Source organism: Euleptes europaea, chromosome 14, assembly GCF_029931775.1.
Source record: "Euleptes europaea isolate rEulEur1 chromosome 14, rEulEur1.hap1, whole genome shotgun sequence".
NCBI lineage: Eukaryota > Metazoa > Chordata > Lepidosauria > Squamata > Sphaerodactylidae > Euleptes > Euleptes europaea.
The window spans coordinates 26,642,612-26,668,845 of NC_079325.1; the positions used below are offsets into that span (position 1 = coordinate 26,642,612).

The following is a 26,234-nucleotide window of genomic DNA, read 5'->3' on the forward strand; positions in this document are numbered from 1 at the left end:
CGTTAGAAAGTTGGTAGGAAAGTGCTTTAGAAATACAATTATCATCTGTTGCACCTGCCAAAAGCTTCAGCTCATGCCGGCCGGCCGTTCCCAGTGGGTGGCAGGAAATGATCGTGGAGCCAAGAGAAGGTTGTACGGCTTCCTGGGCTTAGTGTGGATGCAACTCCAGCTCTCCCTAGATTAGGAGCCAGCTGTGGAATCTTGTATTCTGCGGTCCTCTCCCCGGAGTGAAAACCCACCTTCCTTTGTCTGATTTACAGATGCAGATCCAACATTAACCTGGGTTGCTAATCAGGTCCCTGGGTTTGAAGTTGGTAAGCGTGCCAAGTTCAAGAGGGTGTCAGGCTAGATGGCACTGCCTTGCTTGTAAAATGCTGAAACTTTGTTTTCCTTATACAGTCCTGGGGGATGAACCTGCAAAAAGGTTGTGTAGCGGCCTTCATTTTGGATTATGTCTTTAGAGTTGGAAGCCTTTGCTGGCGGTGACATGGAGTCAAGCAGCAGTGCTTAAGGAGTCTCCTAGGAAATGATACAGGAAAGATGATGTTCCGCAGTCATTATCTTTGGGGGGTATGGGTGGCAGATGCTGGAACCAGTTAGGCACATTTGAAATGCCCTAAAACATGGATATGGGGAGAGAGAGAGAAACGGGTGAAAGGAAAGTTGTCATTCCCCTCCCCCCAAAAAGGAAAAAAGAGCAAATACTAGATATTTCCTAATAGAAAGTTCAAATGACTTTTTAGATTTTTCTTTTTAGATTACACTTTCCAGTGTAACTTTTGGCTGCTTTCTCTTAAGGCTCCTAGATGTAAAGCATTTTTTCACAGTTCATATGAAATGGTTGGAAATTGCTCCGCCGTAATGAGCAACTATGAATCTCCAAAATTAAAGTGGCTCGCTTTGTTCCCCAGTTTAGTACTTACAATGCAGGGTTTACAAAGGGAGTTGTGGGGTGGGAAGGTGCTCTCCCCTGCATGTTACAAACGGAAAACTAAGGCAAAAAGGACTGCTGTGATCCTAAGTGATTGTTTCGCTTGCCCCAGCGTGGCTTTTTTTTTTTTTTTTTTTGCAAGCAGGGCCAACATAATGGCTTTCCTTTATTTCTTTTATATACAGCTTCTTGCTGAAATAATTTTGTTCCAATAACATGCTGACACAGCAGTTATTGTACTCTAGACTCTTGGGGTGTAGCTATATTACAGGCTTAAACTGGTTTGCTGTAGTCGGTACCTTTCCCCGGGATACCCTGGGAACTGTGGTTCTTTGAGGCGGGGTTAGGGATTGCTGTCAGAGAATTCTCAGCACCTTCACCAAACTGCATTCCCCATAATTCTTTGGGGGAAGTCATGGCCGTTAAATTGATTTTTTAAAACTGGTGTGAGTTTATATGGCTGATTACTTGCGGGCGTATTAGTTGTCTTGGTTGTGGTTGTAGTAACTGTCATAAAGCAAAACAGTTCATTAAGGAGTTGAACCTTCTAGTTCTCATTTGCTTGAAATAAGCTATTTTCATTAACTGGTCCTTCAGATTAGGGTGGCAACAGGCCTTGCGCCCCAGCTAGCCAACCCCCCTGGTCAATTGAGGACGTCCAAAGCTAGAACATCCCTGACCAGATGGCTGTCCGGCCTCTGCTTGAACACGTCCAGTGATGGACAGCTCTCCCCTCGCCCTGATTGTTCCAGTACTGCCTTTTGATTGGAAATACATCATATACCAAGGTGGAGCCTCCCTTCTCCCCGCCAGTTGCCATCCCCTTCTGCGAGATGGACAGCTGCCATTGCACTGCACAGTGGTGGCTTCTCTGCCTTCTGTCCATAAACTAGAAGGCTACAAAGGAGTCAAAACAGGCAGTCACCATAGGGCTGCAGTGTGAGATCGCAGTGCTTCGCTAATGTAGTTGCTTTGTTCTCCTCTGCCTAATAACATCAGATGGGCAGTCGCCATAGCTACTGTCACTGTCTCCATCACATCAGGGTTTAAGGGAAGGGAAAACTGATGATCAGTGTTGGGTTTGGAGGCTTGATACCAGGTTCCAAATATATGCACATCCATGGGAACTCCCAGAGTGCCTTTGGGAGAGCCAATGCGGTTTAGTGGTTAAGAGCGGTGGTTTGGACCGGTGGACTCTAATCTAGAGAACTGGGTTTGATTCCCCATTCCCCCACATGAGCGGCGAACAATAACCTGGTGAACTGGGTTGGTTTCCTCACTCTTACACATGAAGCCAGCTAGGTGACCTTGGGCTAGTCACAGTTCTCTTAAGAGCTTTTTCAGCTCACCTACCTTACAAGGTGTCTGTTGTGGGGAGAGGAAGGGAAGGAGATTGTAAGCCGGTTTGATTTACCTTAAAAGGTAAAGAAAATCGGCAAATAAAAACCAACTCTTCTTCTTCTTTGGTCAAATCTAGTCAGATCTCTCATCTCAACCTACCACACTGTGTTTTAAACTTCCACTCTCTTTTTTTCTTTTGGAAGAAGGGTGGAATAAGACTTCAGTAAGTGTATTAAAAATTGCAGCAGTGATTAAATCCCTATGGGTAGTTTCCCCTTACAGCAAGAAACCAGCCTATTCCCTGCTGCTACTTCCCTTGAACCAAGGATGGGGATGTGGCCATGTGAATTGCTATGCTACCACTGCCCCAGAGTTTGCGTACAACTTCTGGTCTTCATTCTATAGTCCTTAAAGCTGAAGGAAGACACAGATTCCTGCAGGCAACCAGACACAATCGCTGGCAGCATTGGTTTCTGTGTGTTTGTGTTCAAGCATGATGTTAAACACGGGGACAGTATTGTGCTGGTTATACAACCAGTTCTCCCTATTCTGGTATGGGGCTAGTAGCTCTTTAATATGACAACGAGGGAGAAAGAGCGTGCTCCACACTTTGCCACTTTGGTGTCCCAGATGAATGGCCTCTTACAAGTCAGTGTTCTTTGCTGGCTAGGAGAATAAGCCCAAAGTGTCCATAAGCCACTTGTTATACATTGTTTTCTGTTTAAGAAATAGCTTGCAAGTAAGACATCAAGTGAGCACTCTTATTCAGGAAGAAATATATGTGAAAAAATTAAAGGCCTGTTAAACTAAGGTGGTGGTGAAAAGCGCCGTCAAGTTGCGGCCAACTCATGGTGAGCTCATAGGGTTTTCAAGGCAAGAGATGCTCAGAGGTGGGCCTCCAGTATTGTCCTCTCTGTTCTCTTCTAGTATCTATATCTGGTAGTGATATAATTTTGTTTTTGAACTTTTAAAAGTAAACATCAAGTTTCCCGTTGATTTTGTAAGGATGCTTCTGGGCTACAACTAAGTAAATGGAATAAAACAATTGGGAGGTGGTGTGTGGAAGGACTGTATGTTTAATTGCTCACCACACTATGCAGTTCTGAATGTGGTATTCAGGAGAATGCAAAATGAATTTAGATTTTATGGGAGAGTCATATAACTATTTATTAGAGGGGTTTGTTTATTTCATAAATCCAGCCTTTGCTATAGGGACAGAATATTATTTTCATACCAACTGTGGGTGATGCATTTTCTACACATTCTGGGGCTGGGAAATCCTTAGCAAGTGGCTTTTTCATTCATTCGAGAGCCTGTTTGGAAGTTGGTGTGTTGTCTGTCACTACTTGAAAACTCACCTGTTTGGGGCTTTGCATTTGAAAGACAAATGCCATTTACATTGGCTGGAGTCTTTCTGGTTTTTTCAAGGTACTCTCCAAAGCTGATTTGAGATATCTTCCTTTTCTCAGGTCGAGAGAGATTTTGAACGGGAGTATGGAAAGCTTCAACAGTAAGTGTTCTTAATTAGTTTATTGTGGAAGATGACCCTTGTTCTTTTGTTCCCTTCCCTATATCTGTCTTCCGTCTTGCCCCTCTCCCCCATGTTGCTCTGGCACTGCCTGCTGAAACTCACTGCCTGCTGAAATTCACGAATTCCTTCACAAAAGGCATAGCTGTGTAAGAATGACCTATATTCCCATTTGTTGTACATGCTCATGTGTACGTATATGCAAGGATCTGCATATACCCACTGCTGGGGAACCATTAGCTGCTCACCACCTCTACAACATGAGTAGATGCAGGGCTTTAAACTGGTGTAACCCATTAAATCTTGCACACAAGTGAAGAGATTTTGAAACATGGGAAGGGGCCAGGACTTCCTTGTATTTAAACCTCTGCCTGATGACAAGTATCTTGATACTTTCAGGACAATGACTAGCACATTACCTTTGATACTTTTTGCAGGACAATGATTCAGCTCAAATCCCCCCCTTTCTGACTATATATTACTCTTCCTACACACTTGACACTGAGAGATACTGTCCTTCAGTGTTACTCCTCTGAAGATGCCTGCCACAGCTGCTGGCAAAATATCAGGAAAGAAAATACCAAGACCACGGTCACACAGCCCGGATAACCTACAAGAACTAGCATTATACATATCTTTGTTGTTCACCTGGAGCTCACTGATAGCCAGAAAGATACAGTGTACCAAACGTTTTTGCGTCTGGATGCCCAGAGGAAATTCTTATTTACTATAGGTAACCAGCCAAGTGGCTGTTTGTAAGCCTGAACCCCCACATCTCTGCCCCTCCAGCTGCCCTCACTGCTTCCTTTCAGCTCTCCCATGTCGCAGACAAACATTTGGCTGCTACCCCACTACTGTCATCTGCTTTTCCTCCTTCTCTTACATCTCCAGAATGCCCCTACAGCAAGAATATCCTTATCACAAATGGGTTCTTTTTTTTTTAACATTCATGCAAATCTTAATTTGCTGTTTCAGGCTGGAAGATCAGACTAAGAAGCTTCAGAAGGACATGAAGAAAAGTACAGATGCAGATCTAGGTAGGTAACATTGATAAGCTTAGAGGGAAACAAAAGCTATGGAGGATCTCTTGCAATGTGGAGATACAAATTTATCCACGGTCCCTGTCCTGTTGAGAGGACTCTTAGAAGAGGTAGCTTTACTTAGTAACCTAATGAATGAGTGTAAATGGATAGCAAATCCTTTTCATTGGTCTGTAAGGAAAAACTACAGTGGGAATCTTGGTTAATGCTTGGCTTAGCTCGGTTTGGCCATGATACAGGGATAAGCGTAGGAAGCAGTGAATAAGTTGCTTCCTCTTAAACTGATACAGCTGTTTGCTAAAAAAAAACCCACCAGAGTTGGACATCTGGCGTGCAGGTGTGTTCTTTAGCACATTGGTTCCATCATGTTGCATTACTAGCTTTTGTGGTAGGAACCCCATTCCACTGTATCACACAATATGGGGTTTAAACAAAAATGGGAAAGACTAAACAATCTGAGGGTAGAGGCTCGGGGAAGAGGAAATTTAGTAATAACCACTTAACAGAGTGTGGCTGGATTGTCTTTCAAAATGCCTTGGAGGGTTGTATATATTATGCCATGGCTGATAGTTGTCGGATCAAAATATGTGGCCCCTCGTTCTTTTGGAACCTCACCTCCATCCATATTTCTCTGCCCACTCCCAAGCACTGGAAAAAGGTAACCCTTGTGCAGAAAAATTAGATTGTATGAAGTGTGGAACTGGAAGCTTCCAAAGCCCCCCTTTTCTGGGCAAACCAAGTGTCAGCTTTTGTATCTGGCTTAATGTCTTTATCTGTACTCTCCTGTCTCCTTCATCTAAATGTGGATAGCAGAGCTTTCGGTTCTTGAATTGTGTGGCATTTCCTGGGGGCTGCTAGTGATCTGAAAGGCAGGATAAAAATGTTTAAATTGTTCATTTAAAGAAAAGTAATCTTGCAATTAATCTCCAATGTGAGTGAATCGTGAATAGTTTAAATCATTTTCTGAGCACAGAAGTCAGATTTGCGTGGCACAGGTTTTGAACTTTCCCTCTTGTCTCTGACCAATGTTGCTAAGAGTGAAGTAGCTCAGCTGCATATGCAGATGTGGCTTCAAGTATATGGTTCCTGCCATTTGGTGGTGGGAATCAGAATTTTGCTTGTTCTGCCTGATAGCTTTAATGTTGGATATGATGTTCTGGTAGAGACTGTGCATGTGTGCATCTCAAAGCATGCATTGCAGACCCAATCTAGGCAGTCGTAGCTCCATCATGTGCCGAACTCTGCATGTTCCCTTGTTCAGTTGTGATGTCCAGTCTGAAAAGATCTGGTAGGGTCGTTTGTAAGAGTGGGGCAGGCCAGGTTAATTGTAATCCTTACCATACATGGGCTGTATGCACCCAAAGTTAATAGGAGTTGTAATTGTCCAGTATGTAAGAATTTGGTGTTTCTACTTGTGTAAGGCTTGAACAAAGAACAAACGTTCCAGGTCTCAGAAAAACAATTCGCAAGGCTTTTAAAAAAATCTTCTCACCAGGCCCTTGTTAAGATTCTTCTAGAAAGATTTTCCTTGTAGAGGATTCCTTTCCCCTCCCTTTCAGTGGGCGGTTTTATATGGAGCACTTGAAGCCCCAAAGGAGCTGTGGGAAGACTCTCCTCCCCGCCTCCTTCAGCTTCATGGCATCATCACAAATTAGCTCAAGCCCTGTCCAGATATCAAGAGACGATTCTGTATTTAGAGGCATGTCATCATGTATTATGGAGTGAAGATAGAATGTTTCCCCCCCCCTTTGTTTTGCCTGTCCCTCCTAGTGAGTAGAAACTGTGACAAACCCAAACCTCGACCACATTCAAGTCCTCTGGAGAATCCTGGCTCAGTGTAGCTACAGAGAGCTGGCTTACATGTGCATTTCCCAGATTCAGCAGAGGCCTGGGCAGGGTGTTAGCAGTGTTCTGGGTTTGTTTGTTTCCTTCGGTCTCCTATGCCTTCCATTACCTCCCGGTGATGGATAGTGGATTGTTTACTCCACCTGCATGGGGAGGGGCTGTGGCTCAGTGGTAGAGCATCTGCTTGGCATGCAGAAGGTCCCAGGTTCAATCCTCAGCATCTCCAGTTAAAGGGCTAGGTGAGTAGGTGATGTGAAAGACCTCTGCCTGAGGCCTTGGAGAGCCGCTGTCGGTCTGAGTAGACAATACTGACTTTGATTGACCAAGGGTCTGATTCAGTTTAAGGCAGCTTCATTTGTTCACTGGTGCTCATCCGTGGGTCTAAATGTCCAGCTTCTGTTGTCTAGCAGCACTGGTCCTGCATACTAAATAGGTCCTGAGTGCACTGACTGCAATGACACATGCAACGACACATGCTTCAGTAGCTTGCACTTGCCCTAGAGGGAAACTTCAGGAGCTTTGCTATGAAAGCAGCATGTGAACTGAAGAAATAAAGGGCGCACCAGGCCTCCATGTGGAGACGATGTCCGTTGTGCTAATGCTTCTCCTCTGAGGCAAGGGCATCTTATGATTGGGTGTTTTCCCACTCTTTCCAGGAGGCAGGACCAAACAAAACTTCCTGTCTCCTTGACGGGAAGACCGTCCACAATCCTCAGTTTTTGTCCTGCCTTGTACTGGAGAGCAGTGACTATGTTTAGCTCCGGCTATACCTTTAATTGGAATTACTTAGACTACTGATACCCTGTCTTCCGAGTGTGTTCCTTTTTCGTCTCTGTTGGTCTCCCGTGAGTCTGTTCCCCGTTGTTGAATTGTCCCCCCCTTCCCTTCCTAATCCCGTGTGTTAGGCTGCGGCATCGGCTTGTAAAGCCAAGATGGCCGACGCAGCGACGGGAAGAGAGGATGACCTCCTCTCTGTGGAAGACTACCAATCCGGTGGACTGGTCCATTCCGCCCAGGGCCCCTCTAATGGCTGCACTGACGGACCATTAGAGAGGGTGGAAAGCGCGGCGGCACAGAAGGCGGGGGAGGAAGAGCCCGCGCCTAGAAAAAAGGCGCGAAAGACAGCTCCGAAAGCCGCACCACTGCCGCCTCACAGGAGAAAGAGGCGATGCAACAAATCAAGAGCCGGTCCCTCCAAAACCGACTACCCGATGTCCTCCAGAAAGGTGGCCCCGATTCAGCCTGCGCCCACCATGCAGCCTTTGAATTCTTCAGAGTTCCTGGTAGGAGAATTCCCGGCGGGAGGTGGCAACCCCCCCACCCACCGAACAATAGGGGTGACGGTCGTATTTACACCAGTGAGGAGACTAATGATCTTGTTAACCTGGCACTGCAATGGCAGTGGCAGGCTTTTCAAGCATTTCAATTGAGAATCCCCTCCCTTCCCCTGGGTGATGCAGGAGTCCTCCCCACATTCCTCCTCGACCTATCCTAGGGGGAAGGTTGCAGGCATTCGCAAGCAGGTGGGAAGAGTCATCCCCGGACAACTGGGTCTCACAAATTATTTCCAGAGGCTACCTTCTGGAATTTACTACCCCACCACCGGACTGCTTCCTCCTTTCCCCTTTACCATTAAAAAGAAAGAAACATCATTGCACCCTTCAGGCCATACTATATCTACAGCAGATGGCAGCTATAGAGACAGTCCCAGTCCAGGAAAGGTTCCAGGGAGTTTACTGCATCTTCTTTACAGTCCCCAAAAGAAACGGGGACTGGGGGGCAATTCTGGATCTGAAGTACATGAACCAAAGAATTCAAAAGAAACATTTCCGGATGGAAACCATGCGATCCATTGTAGAATCCCTCCTCCCTGGAACCTTCATGATGGCGGTGGACCTCAAGGAGGCCTACCTGCATATCGCCATTCACCCCATACACAGAAGGTTCCTACGCTTCACCTATGCACAGGAACACTATCAGTTCCGGGTGCTCCCTTTTGGCCTTTCTTCAGTGCCCCGGGTCTTCTCCAAGGTCCTGATCACCATCATAGCGGCCCTCAGTCAGGAATCGATCCAGGTACACCCGTACCTGGACGATATTCTGATCTGCGCCAATTCACATCAACAATCCCTAACAGACACCGCAAGGGTAGCCCAAGCGCTGCAGGAACACGGCTACCTCCTCAACCTGGAGAAGAGCTCCCTGGATCCATCCCAGAAGGTCATGCATCTGGGGGTCCAGATAAATTCAGTGGAAAACATTCTTTCCCTACCCCAGTCAAGAATCCACAAAATAATCAGACTAGCTACAGCCGCAATTTGGAACACAAGATCAAGGCTAATGTCATTAGCGAAGCTTATGGGCCATATGGTTTCATGTATAGCCATTGTTCCATGGGCAAGATTCTATCTGTGTCCGCTACAGTGGTTCCTTCGACCATTCCAGGGGGACATCACTCACAAAAGGCACAGACTGATCCAGGTAACACACATGGTGAAGCACAGCCTGCGCTGGTGGACCAGTCCAACTATCCTGGCCAAAGGTCAAAAGTACATCCACGAAGACCTGCTACAGGTCTTCACAGATGCAAGTCTAGAAGGATGGGGAGCCACCTTCAACTCAAAAGTAACACAAGGTCGCTGGTCCGCTCAGGAAAAGGAGCTTCACATCAACCTCCTGGAACTTCGAGCGGTGAGGCTAGCACTACTGGCGTTCTCCAAGGACCTGCAACACCATCACGTCCTTGTGCGATCCGACAACATGACCACAAAGGCGTACATCAACAAGCAGGGAGGGACCAGGTCATCGGTCCTCCATCAGGAAGCCTCCCTAATTTTCCAATGAGCTCAGGTCAACATAGAGTCATTAAAAGCAGAACACATAAGGGGTGTTCTAAACACCCAAGCGGACTGGCTAAGTCACCAGACCGTAGAAGAGGGCGAATGGTCCTTGAACCAGCTGACCTTCCAGACCATCACGGACAAATTCGGTCAACCAACGATAGACCTCTTCGCATCTGCTACCAACCACAAGACCCCTCGGTTCTTTTCCAGGTATTACCATCCAAGAGCCGAGGGAGCGGATGTCTTACTACACCCCTGGCCTCGGGAGCTGTTATTCGCCTTCACACCGATTCCAATCCTTCCCAGAGTTCTGTGCAAGATCCAACAAGAGAAAGCCAGGGTCCTGTTAATAGCACCATTTTGGCCACACAGGCCTTGGTTCACAACGCTATGCAGAGTCTCCATACAGGATCCATGGAGAATACCGGCCACACCGAACATGCTTCAGCAGGGTTCTTTGGTCCATCCAAAGCCTCAGTGGTACTGTCTGACCGTATGGGTCTTGAGCGGAGAAGACTCCTAGCATGCGGTTATTCCGAAGAAGTCGTGAGCACCATCCCGGAAGTACGCAAACGGTCAACCAGACGCATCTACACGGCATCCTGGAAAGCCTTCGTAAGATGGGGACACAGAAAAAAGGTCGATCCCCTCAACCCAGGAATCAGCAAAATATTAGAGTTTCTACAAGAGGGTGTGCATCTGAAATTATCGGCCTCAACTCTTAGAAGGCAGATTGTGGCCATATCCACGGTCATCCCATCCCTAGAAGGCATCCCTACCTCTCAACATAGGGACATATCTGCCTTTTTGAAAGGAGTATCACAAATAAGACCACCAACGATTCACCATTTCCCAACGTGGAAACTCAGTCTCGTTCTGAAGGCTCTTACCTCAGCCCCCTTCGAGCCCTTGAGAACGGTGCCACTGCAGTTTCTTCGGATGAAGGTCCTGTTTTTAATGGCAATCACATCAGCTCGCCGCGTCTCGGAACTCCGGGCTCTATCAGTACTTAAGGGCCTATGTACCTTCCACAAGGACAAGATAGTCCTAAGACTGGATCCAGCCTTTTCACCAAAGGTAAACTCCACCTTTCACAGAGACCAAGAAATATCTCTGCCTTCCTTCTGTCCAAAGCCATCATGCCAAGCTGAAAGGACATGGCATTCCCTGGATCTCTGAAGAGCCATCCGCATTTTCATCGATAGAATGGCAGACATCAGGAAATCAGACTCAATGTTTGTGAACATCTCTAATCCAAACAAGAGTCTAAGAATGTCAGCTGCTGCCATTAGTTACACTCTGCGCCATCGCATCGTGGAAGCCTACAAAGCTGCAAAGGTCACACCACCAGACGGCATCACAGCTCACTCATTGCGTAGCTCGGCAACCTCGGCAGCGTTCAACCGACAAGCACCAGTCGATGAAATTTGCTGTGCAGCCACCTGGTCTACCATTAACACTTTCGTTAAACACTACAGAATCAACACCTGGTCCTCTGCTCAGGCGGCCTTTGGATGCCGAGTTCTCTAGCATGTGCTGGAAGATAATTAACCCACCCAAAAGGGGAGCTCTTGAAAGTCCCAATCATAAGATGCCCTTGCCTCGGGGGAGAAGGAAGCCTTGGTACTCACCGAGAGTGGTTCCCAAACTTTTCGGGCCACCGCCCCCTTGGTTCCACAAACTCAACCCCAGGGCCCCTACACTTTCCAACAACACAGTTAAAGGGGCCCACCTCTAGCGCCCCCTGCTACCCCCTGCCTCTTAGTGCCCCCCTAAGTAATTCCACCGCCCCCCAGGGGGTGGTACTGCCCACTTTGGGAACCACTGCTCTACCCCATTAGGCACTGCTGTAAAGAAAGAGGGATCCAATTCAGTGTTCTTTATGCAGGTTATGCCTCTGTGCACCTTTTCCTTAGTCCACAAAATATTCTAGTTTTATGTTCTCTTAAATAACAGTGATTATACGAGCTAATGTTGATTTGCTGAAAATTAGTTTCTCAACGTTTTCTAGGTTTTGTGAATAGTGTATCCAGTAGGGAAATGATACTTTTTGGTTTCCTTATTGATGTCTTTAGAGACTCTAGAGGTTTTTCATAAAGTTTTCACTGATGGATATGGTTGATGCTGCGTGCGACGCAGAAAGCAACCATTTTAAATTTAAGCAGTACTTCCTAGAAATGTGGTAGGTAAATTCAGAATGAAAGACACAAACTGTTCTCTTCTTGAGAAGAGACTTTATCTTATAATTTGTGTGAGCTGTCATGAGTTGCCATCTTTGTCTCAAGGAGAACCTGGTAAAAACTGGATAATGTGACAACTGATGGCTTCCCCCTGAGGGATAGGATTTCTCAGAGCGTAGGGAATAGGGCCTGGTAGCATAGGTTTCAGTAGAAACCACTAGGTTTCTTGAGTGCAAAAAAAAGGTTATTTAACATGCATGATATTTACCTGTGTGATTTTAATGGAGGGGGACAAAACATTTCTTGTGGAAGTGGCTTAAATTAGCTGAATGCGACATCATCAGAGAGCATAGCCACTGGTATTTGAATCCAAGTTCAGGTAGACCACTTTGTTGCTTATTTTCCCAGCTTTGGTTCTCTAGGTAGACCTTTTCTTCTCTAGAAATGCGAAGCCTGGAAAAAAGCCAGGACCCCCATCCCCGGACTTTTTCAATTTCCCAAATGGAAAAATCAGAAAATATTGGTGATCACTGAAAAAAACACTCCTGCGAACTATTTTCTCTTTTGGAATGAGTGTGATGCTTCCTAAGGCAAGGTTTTACTCGAAATATACAATATGAAAAATTTTATTTAGGCCATCTACAGCATTAGATAAGGATAATTCCTGTGTGTACTGTAGACATGTACAATATATTTTAAAGAATACGTTTATGGCTTAAATGTGAATCAATCTGGTGACGATTTATATGCTATAATGCCTATAATTATAATATGTTATTAAAGAATTTGGTGTTTATAATGTTGTAAAGTTTAACTTGCTATCAAAATATGCTGGTAATCCTCCATATTGTGGCAATGAAGGTGTCCCTGTCCAAATAAGACCCTTTTTGTTTACTGCAGAATTTTCCTACCTTCAGTTTTGTTCCTACCTCTCAGATGGCAAAAATTAAGACACATATGCTAAGGTAGCATAGGTTTCAGCAGTTTGCATCTCTCTCTCAAATATTGGGTGTGCCTGCTATTTTTCTTGTAAGAAATATATGTATTATGTATTTTATATTTTTATATTTGGAATTTCTGCTTTTAATAGCGATAGGATTTTAGTCAACTGTTGACGATTCTATTATTTTGTGTATGACTGGCTATGTGCCGTATTAATAAATGACTGACTATATGCCAAGTTATAAATGACTGTTTGTTAAATCAATCAGATCAGTTTAGGTTTGATAGAAAAATAAGTATTGCATATATTGAAAAAATTCCCAACATTTTGACCCCCCTCCAATTTTAAAATTTCCAGAAATTTTATCTCTCTCATGTCCTTTCAATCTGATACTTCCCCCATAGCTAGAAGCGCTTAAAAGGTGCAGCGTAGTGCTTGCAGATCTGTGCCTCTTTTCTTGGAAGCCAGTCTATCTGTGTTCACGGGGGCTTTCTTTCTGATAAGTGTGCATAGGATTGCAGTTTAAGCAGACACCTTGGCTCTACCTGCATTATCTTGTCACTGCTGCCACAGGATAATTTTTGTAAAACTATTGGAAAGCCTTAATAGGTTCTGATTTCCACTGTGAGGGAGGTGTGTTGAGACTTAGCAGTGTTTAACAGTCTGTTGGGGGAAAAAGCAGACTCTGAGTGTCTAGCCACCCCGTGCCTGTTTTTAAAAAGAGTCTGACTTCTTCAGCATTATGAAATGTGCATTTAAATAGTATGGACTTGATTACATATGAGCGATTATCTCGGTGTTTACACAAATGCATTAATAGCACTTCCTCCAAACCATCCATTAATGCTCTTGGAAGGTTTCCTATTAACATTTAAGGCACCAGGTACTGTCAGCTCTTTAGATCCTGGCTTATTGTTGTAAGCACGGGAGAATAAATGTATTCCTGAAAAGATAGATTGACGCACTTAACCCACCATCTAAGCCAGTTTTGATAGGGTGGTGAGATTTGGGTTCCAATCGCTCACCTCTCTGGGTAGCCCATGGCAAGTTATGTAGAAGCTTTAATTTCCCACTTTTCAAATGGCTGTACTAAAAACCTACCTTCCAGGTAATGGTAAGGATTTATGTGAAAATTGACTTGTGTGTAGCATATTGGCTAAGAGAATGAGCGAGTTCAAATCTTGCCTCTGCCATGATCTCACTAGATGACCCTAGGCATATTTTTTTCTCTCAGCCTTAGGGACACCCCCGCAAACACATACCATATGGAGGTAAATTTCACCTACCATACAAGGTTGTTGTGACTGAGGGAATGCTTGTGACGCACTTTGAGTATCATGAAGTACTAAACATTATCATTATTATCATTAACTTTGCCCGCAGGTATCTGAACATACATTGCAGCAGAATGTTTTTAATGTCTGTCCAGCCCTGCCAAACTGTGTTACCTTGCTAAACTTTAGCTACAACATGCAAACACTGGAGTTACGTTCTCCAGTAACTGACCAGGGATTCTGCATAGGCACAGACAAAACATGAACCAATGAAGGGGAAAATTACATATATATAGATAAGTATCATCTTAAAAATGATATTTTCAGTGATGGTCCTCAGCCGGTATATGCGTGGTATTAATTGTTCAATAATGTATGTTTTTGAGCCCTGGGGAAAATTGCACAACTCCCAGTCACTGACAGGATCCTTCTCTCCTTGGGCTCTTTCCCAACTGCAGCCATGTCGAAATCCGCTGTAAAAATCTCTTGTGACTTACTGTCCAACCCACTTTGTGAGCAAGACCCTACATTTCTGGAGATGGTGACAGCTTTGGACACTGCAATGAAGAGAATGGATTCTTTCAACCAAGAGAAGGTAAGATTTGTGCCCTTCTAACCTTATCTGCACTGGCTGGGAACAATCCCTGAGATCTGTACGTCTCGTCACCAGAACTTAGTGTCTTATACCAAAGGATGTACAAGTTGGCATGACTGTGATCATATTGCAAACTGCAGAATCGGATGTGCAGCCGCAGATGCATCCTTCAGGATTTTTGCATTCTGCACTTTTAAAAGAAATAATGGAGAGTAAACCCCTGAAGACTGTTCAAGGTTTGAGTGGGCCTTATTCTATCAAGCGTCTTGCATTCTTTTTTGAGCCACAGTGTTCTTATCACAAAAGGATATGCCTTTTCTGTCTGAGGCCCATGGGTTCCATTTATCTTTCCAAAGATTCTGCTTTAGAAAGAGGTTGTAGTTTGTCTCTCGCCAAGCTGCTGAAAAGCTGCCAACCGATCCCTGACCATGAAATCACCGGTTTCCGGACGAGCCTCAGACTGTAGAAGCTGGCATCCCGGCTCTTTACACTGGGTACCTGCAGAGTCCGACAAGGCATCAGATGAAGTACTTAGCAGCACACAACGTGCTGGCCCCAAACCAGGAGGCATCCTGCACAAAGTGGGGGGGGGGAATGCCCCAAAGGTCTCTGCATTACTACAAAGGCTTATAGGATGTCCTCGTATTTAAAGCTGAGCCAGAGCCTCTCTGACGGGGTGCGGGGGGGAGGCACACTAAAAAAATAAATGTATGTGCTGTATGAAGCTGCTAGTTCACCATCCGTGTTCTGCTTCTTTTAAATCATGCAAGTTAGGTACATTCATGCAAATATGAATAAAACGGTCCTGTAATAAACCTGGGAACGTCTATGTGCAGAGTATAGAAGCTATCAGTACAGAGTGCCAGTGCTCCTGCTATAGATGGACTGTAGGGCCTTGCCTGTGAGTCAATTAGGCATCCAGTGCCTCAACATTGGTGGTGCAGAGCCATTGCCATAAGGGCCCGCACACTACACACTGCCCTTGTCAGTTAGGAGTGGGTTGGCCAGTGTCAAGGGAGGTACTTGATGCTTGCTCTAAGTCACAACTTGCTGAACTTAATGGAGTGGAGAGGAGTGTTCTGCCACGGGAATTCGGCTTGTGCCCCCTGAGCACTTAGCAATAATTACTATTTGTATTGTGGTCCTGTCATAAAACTACTTGAATCGGCCAGGCATGATTCAAACAACTTCCCTCCTCAGTTATTTCTAAACATTTTTCTTCTTCCAACAGGTCAACCAGATTCAAAAGACAGTCATAGATCCCCTGAAAAAGTAAGTAGCAACATTTCTGTATGAGCATCAGCAGGTGCTTTTACAATCCTTATGGAGGGGATGAATATTTTCATCCAATCCCAGCTTGCGTTTAGATACAAAAGTCCCTAAATTTCTAGCCCTCATTACTACAGATAGAGGTTCAAAAATGTAAAAGCAAAAACACTAGCAGCAAATATTAAAAAGGTCATATGGATATTTATTCATATTTTCCAAACATTATTAATTTCCATGTAGAATTTATAAGCTGCTTTTCTACTTTTAAAACAGTCCCCAAAGTGCCATACAAATGAAGAGCTCCAACATCAGTTTAAAACAATTGAAAATAAAAACAGGGGTCCCTGACCCTTTTTGAGCCTGTGGGCACCTTTAGAATTATAACACAGCATGGTGGGTGCAGCCACAAATTGTCTTACGTGGGAGGAAGAGCTAGCCACAAAATGGCTGCTGCAGCTTACCTTCAGTTATATGATGAAGATCATTGTGCTGTGGTGGCAGCTGCTGCCAAAGCAATGTTTTAAAAAATCTGCATAACTAATCAGATTTCCCAAAGTCAGATCTCCCATGGTCAATCAGAAGCCTTGCTGGGCAAAAGCCAATCTGACCCTTCCCACTTTTTAAAAACACCTGTTGGACCCCAGGAAAGGGCACAGCAATATATTTTTTCTGCATTTTGTCACAGTCCATTATTTGTATATTCTTTATAACGCCCGCACAGAGATAAGGCTGACAACCTCAAAAGAGAAATGTGATAGAATAAGCATTTGCCAAAGTTGCATTCAGACATCATGCTAAACCGTAGTTTATGCTGCAAACTGTGCTTTATCTACCAGATAAGAATACCATCTAGGTTTTGTTTTTAAGCCCCAGATTTTCAGTTTTTCCACAGTTTGCCTCTTCTCTGCCTCTCACCAGGGAAGGCATCTTACCTGTACTTCCGTCTCTGTGGTTAGGTGGCCATAAAGGAGGCAGTGCTAAAGAAACTGGTTTGTGAATTCAGAGATTCCACAAGCCACTGTCCAGCATAAGATGACCACAAAATCACATATGAGGCTGTTAGAACCCATTCGGAGACTTTTTTTGGTCATATTTGCATTGTCATATCAAGATGAATGTCCCCTGTAGAACATAGATATGTTCTTGCTGTTGCCATTTATGAAATTTGATATAAATTTGTCCAGTCAACTCCAATTTCTTTCACTGGATGATCATCTAATTTTTATCTGCTGTCCTTCAGAATAGTGATTGGCTTCCTTTTTGTTTTTCACATGTTTTTTATTTGGATATTTATTTATACTTTGTAGCTTGGTCTTTTAATCCGAGCCTCCTAAACAAACCTGGAGTGAATTTGTCTAGGGAAGAAAGTAAGTCCTATTGAACTCAGAGGGTCTTAGTTCTGAATAATGATACCGTGGACTGCATGATACAAAAAGTAATTCTCATTCTGCAACTCATGGCAGACTTTTGATGTGGCCCGCAGTGCAAAACACATTTTCTACAATGTTATCTTTTTCTAGGGCTGAACTCAAACCGGAAAATATGTGGAGCAGCATGCTGTTCCCTGGACATTTGAATAAAAGCTATCTTTGATATTCATAAAACAGAAGTGTCATTTTCCCTCCTCTCCTTTGTCCAAACAACATGGTGGCAACTTAGAAACCAGTTCTGCATCCAGCACCATCTAAACGAATCCAATTTAACCTGTAGTGCATCCTGTTTTCTGTTTTAGGACCACAACTGCAGACTTTGCCAAACCCCCTTTAAAAATAAGCTGTGGTTGTTTTTCTGTCTTAGAATCCAGACTGATGAAGAGTTCTAGAGAACTCAAAAGCTTGCATGCTGTTTGTGATGCACATAGCTCTGTGATATTGTAGCTGGTATTAATAAAAGATATCATACAACCTTTTCCCTTAGACACAAGGACTGAGCTACTTAAATAACTACTGATAGTTCTCTCTCCCTAATTTCTATTAACCTAAATTAGAGCAGAATTGAAGAAGAGTTGGTTTTTAGACCCCGCTTTTCTCTACTTTTAAGGAATCTCAAAGCAGCTTACTATCACCTTCCCTTCTTCTCCCCACAATAGGCACCTTGTGAGGTAGATGGGGCTGAGACAGTTCTGAGAGAACTGTGTCTAGCCCAAGGTCACACAGCAGGCTGCATGTGGAGGAGGAGGGAATCAAACCCGGCTCTCCAGATTAGAATCCGCCACTCTTAACCACTACGCCACTACAAAATGGCAATATGAAAATGTGTGCTTCTAAATTCCCAGTCTTAGCTCTGAGCATGAGCGAAACCCAACAGCTAGCTGATCACCGTATTTGGAATTGGAAAGTTTTTCCTCTGGTCACACTGGTTAGCTGTCTTAGGAGGTTGCTTATACCTCCCCCTTCTACCATAGTGTCTGGTTTGGCTTACTTGCCTGAGCGATTTTGGAACTAATTGTTCTGCAGATGTTTTCTGCTGTTCGCAATGCTTTGTAGGGTCACCTGTGACACTTTGAATCCCCACTCTGCCATGGAAGCTTACTGGGTGACCTTAGGCTAGTCGCATGCTATCAGCTTAATCTACCTCACAGGGTTGTTGTGAGGATAAAGTGGAGGAAAAAAAGAATGATGTAAGCTTCCTCGGGTTCCCATTGGGGAGAAAGTTGATAAATATTATTCTGTGGGATAGATAGGTAGATAGAACCACAGAATGTTATAATGACAAGAGTACTCAACACCCTGAGAATACGTTTTGATTCAATTTTTTAAAAAGTCACTGTCTAGCTCAATGGTATTCACTCTGCAGCTTGTGGAGAACCACACTTATATTTACAATCAACCAAAAGAGTCACGATTATTTCCAATCCTGTCTCTATGGCATTCATTATATCCAGGACTGCATTGGGCGACTGGTGGTGCTGCCTTTTGAGCCAAGGGTGGAATGATTCGGCCTGATTAGTACATTGCAACTCTGTGATTTTATTAATTTTGTCTTCTTCAAGTTGTAGCACTTTCCTTCCCCTAAGCAGAAGAAATGTAAAAATCTTGCATTTAAAAGTGCACCCACCCCTGTAGACATACTTTTATCCTTCTAAGTCTGTGAGCATCATTCCTGTGTCTTAAGTCTTGTTAGTTGAAGCCGCAAGCAAGCATCAGACTCCTTAAATGTTTAAGAAAAAAAATTCAGTTACTGCTGCCAAGTGACTTTGGAAATTTTTATATTTGCTTCTTTATTACGGGGAAATAGCACAAGAGCGAATAAAATGACTTTAATAAGACAGTGAGTGAGGCAAATTGCTCTAACAACTTTAGTTCACATCCAACATTTTTGTTGTGTCTAATCCCAAGTAAGAATGTAAAATAATAAAGGTGACACCGTTAGTATAGTTGCCCTGTATTATATCACAATCACACCTGTTGGTTTTCGTGTACTTCCACTTATATGGAATCCTAGGTATGGTACACAAATTGGATTCTTTAGAATCTCTGCTTGCTCAATTTGTCCTCCTTTGTTTTAACCAAGTTTCTAATCCTCATGGATATGCCAATTTGTTTGGAAAACTGCAAGACAGAACCTGTTGAAGGTTAGGTTAGGTTGTGTGTGTGTAACTGGCCAAAGGTCACCCAGTGAGCTTTCATGGCAGAGTGGGGATTCGAACCTGGGGCTCCCTAGTGTGACACTCTAATTCCTACACTGAAATTATATTATTTGTTAAAAGAGAACACCCATCACACTTATCAAACAGCTTTCTTCTATTTATAACTAATTCACTGAACAGACGTTTTCCTCACATATTCTTCATGCACATCTAATAAAATCTGTAACCTCATCCCCAGTGAGATGTAAATCTAACAACACCATAAGTTTATAGACCACTCCTAAGAGCCTAGAAAGATATTGGGGATCTGTGATCAGATCTCCACAATCTTGTGCAAAGTTTACAGCTAGGGTCCCAGCAAAATAGGATGTAGACAAGCTGGAACATATCCAGAGGAGGGCAACGAAGATGGTGAGGGGTCTGGAGACCAAGTCCTATGAGGAAAGGTTGAGGGAGCTGAGTATGTTTAGCCTGAAGAGGAGAAGACTGAGAGGGGATATGATAACCATCTTCAAGTACTTGAAGGGCTGTCATATAGAGGATGGAGTGGAGTTGTTTTCTGTTGCCCCAGAAGGTTGGACCAGAACCAGTGGGTTGAAATTAAATCAAAAGAGTTTCCAGCTAAACATTAGGAAGAAATATTGTTGAAGGCTTCACGGTCAGAGTTCACTGGTTCTTGTAGGTTATACCAAGACCACGGTCACACAGCCCGGATAACCTACAAGAACCAATTTGGAAGAAATTTCTAACAGAGCGGTTCCTCTGTGGAACAGGTTTCCTCGGGAGGTGGTGGGCTCTCCTTTGGAGGTTTTTAAAGCAGAGGCTAGATGGCTATCTGTCAGCAATGCTGATTCTGTGGAGATCATGAGAGGAAGGGCAGGAAGGGTTGTGTCAGTGTTTAGCTCTCATGGCCCTTTCTTACATGCCCAGGGTAATGCTGATCGCTACTTAAGATTCAGGAAGCAATTTTCCTCCAGGCCAGATTGGCCAGGGATCCTGGAGGGTTGTTGTTTTTTGGGCCATCTTCTGGGCGTGGTCACTAGGGGTGTGGGGGAAGGTAGTTGCTAATTTCCTGCATTGTGCAGGGGGTTGGACTAGATGACCCTGGTGGTCCCTTCCAACTCTATGATTCTATGATGGGGGGCATTTTCGAGAGGGTCTTAGTGGGCAGAGAGTGTCTTCCTAACCCTTGTGCCTGCCACTCTCTCACCCAGTTTTTCTGGGCTCCCAAGTCCCCAGATATTAGCGCAGGTGGAGGAGAGAATTACCTGGGGAAGAAAAGGGGTTGTGGGGAGGAAAACATGAGAAGGCTTAAGTATCTATGTACATGTTTGCCAAGAATAACTCCACACAGCCACCCCAAGGTATTCTGGCCCCACCTCCCAGGCTGCCATTGGCCAGTTCCCATGACACTGCCAGCTTCTCCATAATTCACCTCAGATCCAGGCAGCAGGGGCACAGGTCTAGGAAGGGGCGATGGGTGCAGGCTACAGAGTGGCTTGCAAGCTCCTTGGGAGCCAGCCTTGGCCCCAGGCAGGTGGCAACAGCATATGTCCGGGAGGTGGCAGTGGACACAATCCATGCCCATTCATCTTCCCCCATGCTGCTGCTGCTGCTGCTGCTGACTGGGAGCAAGATGCTGAAGCATGTTGGCGCCTCTGACGGGCTGCTGATTGCTTGGCTGTTGAACCAGCCCTGACTTTACAAGGCTAGGTAGGCTACTGCTTTTCTTATTTTAGTCCCTTGGATAATTGAGGCTGAGAATGCAGAAACTACCCAACAAGTTCTTGTATGATCCGAGAGTTAAATACAAACACAAGTTGTTTGGTTGTTGTTGGTTATCCGGGCTGTGTCTCTCCACTGTGTTACTCCTCTGAAGATGCCTGCCACAGCTGCTGGCAGAACGTCAGGAAAGAAAATACCAAGACCACGGTCACACAGCCCGGATAACCAGCAAGAACCAATGAACTCTGACCGTGAAAGCCTTCGACAATATTTTAAACACAAGTTGGTCTGAGATCAGCTCATTATACATCGCGGACCACAGTGGCTCTCGAAGTTGAAGCTTGATTGCTTGTCCCTGGAGTTCAGGCCAGATTCTTGGCTGTGCCATCCTGCCTGGGCGCTGCATTTCTGTCTCCATCTCTCCTCCCCACCCTCAGTTTTCCCGAGTTTCGAACTTCTTCATTTACACAATTTTGAATGCTGCTGCAACTCACACATAAATGTTCCTCCTGTTTCACACTTGAGTTGGCTGCACTTCAGGGTGAGCCTGGGTAATTCTTTGTTGCTTGCTGCATCTGTGTGTGTGAAAGCAGATAGTGTGTGCATGCAGGGAGGGGAGTATATGTGCATGGGGTTCCAGAACATGTTCTTAAAAGAGCTGTGGAATCCATCTGAGCATTAATGAAGAACACCAAAGGCACGTGGGCTTTAATATCCTTCCCCTCGTCCAGATTTAGGAGTACTCTAGTAACGTGTCTAGGAGATTAATGAAAACCGCCTTGGGGCTCCTTTGCTTGTTTCCTGTTAGGTATTGGTTTTCCCACTGGAGATCATCCTCCCTAGCCTCTCCCAGACTCGCCTTGACCTAGAAATGGGCTTTGATTCTAACAGCTGTAGTTCATTACTCCTTCAGTGGTGGTCCTTATAATTTATTAGCTAAAGACACAGATAAATTCAATCCAGGCAATTATCGTTAGTGGCAATATATTGTAATCAGAATCACATGGAGGATAAGAAAAAAAATCCCTATTCTCTAGTGTAGCAGTACAAAGCTCCGGGAGGTTTTTGGCTGGTCTACTTAGTATAATCGCTTCCCTTCAAAAGCAGCAGCTGACTCTGGGGGTTGGTCACCAGCAACCACATCTCCCTGAGCTAGGATCAGTAGTCATTTCTTTTTCTTCTCTTTTCTTTCTTTTCTCCAGTTGAAACAGTTCCCTAGTGGGGCATTGCTCAGGGTTAATTTCAGTGCATTAAGTTTTAAGTGAGAATGTTTCATTCTTCAGTAGAAAGGGGTTGGGCAGAGGACAGCGGAGTGCAGATGGAAAACTAACCCCGATCCAGTTCAGTGTGTGTGTAGGGGGGAAATCAGCTGCATGCAAGCTGCTGCTTGTTTGTCCCAGGGATGCATACCCTGCATTAACTGCACCCATTGTGGGTGACATGCTCTATGTGTTTGTTATTTAGGTGTGGGTGGGAGCACCTCAGGTCTGCATTGGAGCAAGTGGTTAAAGAAGCGAGAACAGTTGCATTTGGCAGTCCATTTGCACAAGTCCTTTCCTATTGGAAACTGAGGTTTCTTTGCATTTTCACTGCTTTAGGGTGTAATATTGCATCATCAACACACATGGCAATTTTGCATAAGGACAAAACGACAGGTCCCTTCCCCGAGGAGCTTACAATCTAAAGTTTGACCCTAGGAGACAAAAAGGAGATGGACTCTGGGAAGAACAGAAGGAGAATAGACATTCCATCCAGTTGTACATGCTTAAGTTAAATCTCAGTAGGAAAGAGGAAAGTTAACAGACCTATAGAGTCTTGAGAATTCCCCAAGGCATGAATACTTTTCCAACTTTCAGTTATTCAGGTCAAATTGTCCCCAGAGAGTTCTGTGCCATTGAGACAGCAACAGTGAACAGCAGCAACGTTTTATACACAGCCTTGCTCCTGGTGCCCAAGAAAGGACTAAAAGAAATGCTACAAAACAGTGTAAAACCAACTAATTCAAGACTTGGCTCTAAGCTCTCAATCCAGTTGGTGCTAATTGCGACTTACATGGCTCTCCACGGTGCTTCCCCAGCTGTTGGGAGTTAAGTGTCCAAGTGCACTGAAGGGAGCTGCTTCTCCTCTTCAGAGGCTCCAAGACACTGGATAAAATTAGCGTATCGTAGAGAACTCTTGCTCAACAAGGGTTTGTAATATGTTGACTCTCTTGGCACCAACACAGAGGGGAAGGGGCCAAGGTAACTGACCACTTGACACACTTGGCAGTTCCCGCTTGGAGATGCAGGGCTGCGCTGATTTGAGTGGGCAGAATTTTTATTCTAGGCTCATAGCTGAATTGACAGTCCCTGGTCTGAGATAACTCTGGGAACTGGTAAAGTGTAGAGGCGAAAGGGTTGGATTTGGGCCCTGGAGACCTGTGCTTTGTATCCCTTTCTTGGTTCTTGCAGTGACCTTGGGCCTTGTCAACAGAAATTACCTCACAGATTTGGGGGAGAACCTTATCTGTGTGCATCCTTAGAGGTAGTCTAGGATAGGATATCTGCTCAATGTGGGCAGAATTTCCACTACGGCTGAAAACCAGTGGTGGGTGGTCAAGAGAGGCAGTGTGGTGCAGTGGTTAGTGTCAGACTAGAATCTGGGAGGCTGAGGTTCAAATCCCTACTCTGTCACAAAGCATGGCTGGGTGACCTTGGCCCAGCCGTTCTTTCTCGGCCTAACCTACTTGACAGGGTGGTGGTTGTCAGCACAGGAGGAGGAGCACAGCACAATGAATACTACTTGGAGGAAGGGTTGGATAAAAATGTGCTAGATAAATAATAAACAAAATCCTTGCTAACTATTCCCCAGTAGGAAGGCTCACTATTTGTGTGAATGGCTGCGCCAGACTCGGGCTTTCTCAGGCCAGCAGGCTGCTACAGTCGGCATTACTAATTGTGTCGCTTGGCCTTTACTAAAGATTGCTGCTTGTGCTTGCCGGATACGCATAGCCAGTGTGTTATATGAGCTCTTTTTTCCTCTGTAACCCCCACAAATCTCATCAGTTAATCGCACAGACCCGAGCCTGCCAGTGAAAGCAGATAACCCAGCCTTAAGGCTCCCCGGGGGGGGGGGGGTGTCAGGGACCGGAAATGGCAAAAGCCACTTTCATGTCCTTATAGGCCTGTAATGAGGATTTCAGCTAGCCATATGGCCGCACCTTCCTCCGTTTGTGCACCCACCCTGATCTGGGGGTTCTTAATCTTAATCCCTGGATCCCGTTGGTTTGAACTGTCATCGTATTTTTTTTTCTTTCTTTCTTTCCAGTTGCTTTTTGCTGTAGTCAGAAAGGATGGTTTTAATTTCCCCTTCCTGGTGGGTGGACAGGCCTGCGACGGACGTGTGGGCACGGATTGTGGAATGGCAGGCATTCCTGAACGGAACCCAAGTGCTTTGGCCTCCCTGCACCAGCCCGTCTCTCTCACCCTTCCCTTCCTCTGGAGTTTTTTCTTCCCGCCCCTTTGATGCCTTTTCAGGCTTAGTTACTATTTTCTCCTCTTGTCAATATCCTTCCTTCCTCGTTTCCCAAGTTCAATTTTTCTTCTCCTTTTTCCCTTTCCTGGTTTTTTTTTTTAATTCACCTGGCACGCTTTTCTCATACATGCTTGCAGCATGCCCAGTGCTATCCCTCACAATTTTTTTTAAGTGTGCTGAGCCAGATTCCAGTCTGAGTTGTGTTTTTATTTTTAAATGGGTGTCACTGCTTTGAAAGACTTAAGAACTTCTGTGGAGTGACTCTGGATGTACAGCATCATAATGGGAAACAGCAGCTGGCTCATTGTCCCCAGCCTTTCACAGCTGCAGGAAGGCACAGGCCGTGTTTCCTATACACCGTGCGTCGTCTGACAGCTTTCTGTGTTAAACCCGTTGAAGAGAGCATCAAAGAATCATTGACAAACTGTTTCTCTCGAGAAGAGTGTGTTGTCAAGGAACGGTTTTGATTAGAATGGGAAGGTCGCTTGGAGCACACAAAGATAATGATGGTACATAGCATTTACTCAGTCCCATGCATTTTGAAAGCATCAAGGGGATGGTAAAGCGATTTGGATTGCAGGCGTGTACCTGAGCTGCCCTCATCCTTATTTTCATGAGGAAGGGAAGGTATTGCCAAATGTTATTTAGTAAGCCTGGTTCGCAGCCGTCCCCACTATAGCAGTGGTTCCAAAACATTCTACTTGTTGTCTGGTCTGATGTGATGCTTGGGGCAGATCTCAGCACACCTTTGTCTGGAGGCAACAACTGGGGACATCCAAGCAAGCTGCTACTTAAGGAAGAATCAAACCGGCTTACAATCACCTTCCCCTCCCCACAACAGACACCTTGTGAGGTAGGTGGGGCTGAAAGAGTTCAGAGAGAACTGTGACTAGCCCAAGGTCTCCCAGCTGGCTTCATATGGAGGAGTGGGGAAACCAACCTGGTTCACCAGATTAGCATCCACTGCTCATGTGGAGGAGTGGGGAATCAAAGCAGGTTGTCCAGATTGAAGTCCACCACTCCAAACCACTGCTCTTAACTACTACACCACGTAGACCTTTCACTGCCTGTAGGACAACAAAAGGAGAGCTTCCCACCAAGTAATGAGGAACTGAGTCTTGCTACCTTACTATGTTGTCTGTCCTAAATGAGTGAAGGGTGTGGGGCGATGTTTGTTGGATGTCATGTGGCACCTTAAAGACTAACGGTATTTCTTCCAGCATGAATTCAGAGGCATTTGAGGAAGTGAGCTCTGACTCAGGAAACTTAATGCTGGAATAAATGCTGTTAGTCCTTAAGGTGCCACCAGGCTTCTGTTTTGTTCTGTAACAATAAATTCAGCTACCCCTCTGGTTCTCATTGTTAGCCCAACTTGAAAGTATGCAAGGTGAGGCGGTTATCCGGAGTTTTACACCACACATTTAGATCATCAGCAGGTGCTTCTAAAGGATTATTTGTGGCCAGTTGGGTGGGGGAAAGGTGAGTATGATACATTTCTTGGGGGGTTTTTTGGTGCTATAAATGTAGGCATTGATTAAAATAAATGTCGTAAAAATAAAATGGTTTGTGATGGCCGAGCAAATTTGGATTCTGACTCAACACCTTCCAATTCAGTCTT

The 26,234-nt window shown here is 44.8% G+C and overlaps 1 protein-coding gene across 1 annotated transcript in view; it reads left to right on the plus strand.

Moving 5' to 3' along the window:
• BIN3 (bridging integrator 3) overlaps positions 1-26,234 on the plus strand; it is a 109,475-nt gene that overhangs the window by 46,421 nt on the left and 36,820 nt on the right. Inside the window, exons 3-6 of the mRNA XM_056860628.1 lie at positions 3,742-3,782; positions 4,776-4,837; positions 14,384-14,520; positions 15,752-15,792. Coding sequence (XP_056716606.1) covers positions 3,742-3,782; positions 4,776-4,837; positions 14,384-14,520; positions 15,752-15,792 — 281 coding nt within the window. The remainder of the gene's footprint in view (positions 1-3,741; positions 3,783-4,775; positions 4,838-14,383; positions 14,521-15,751; positions 15,793-26,234) is intronic.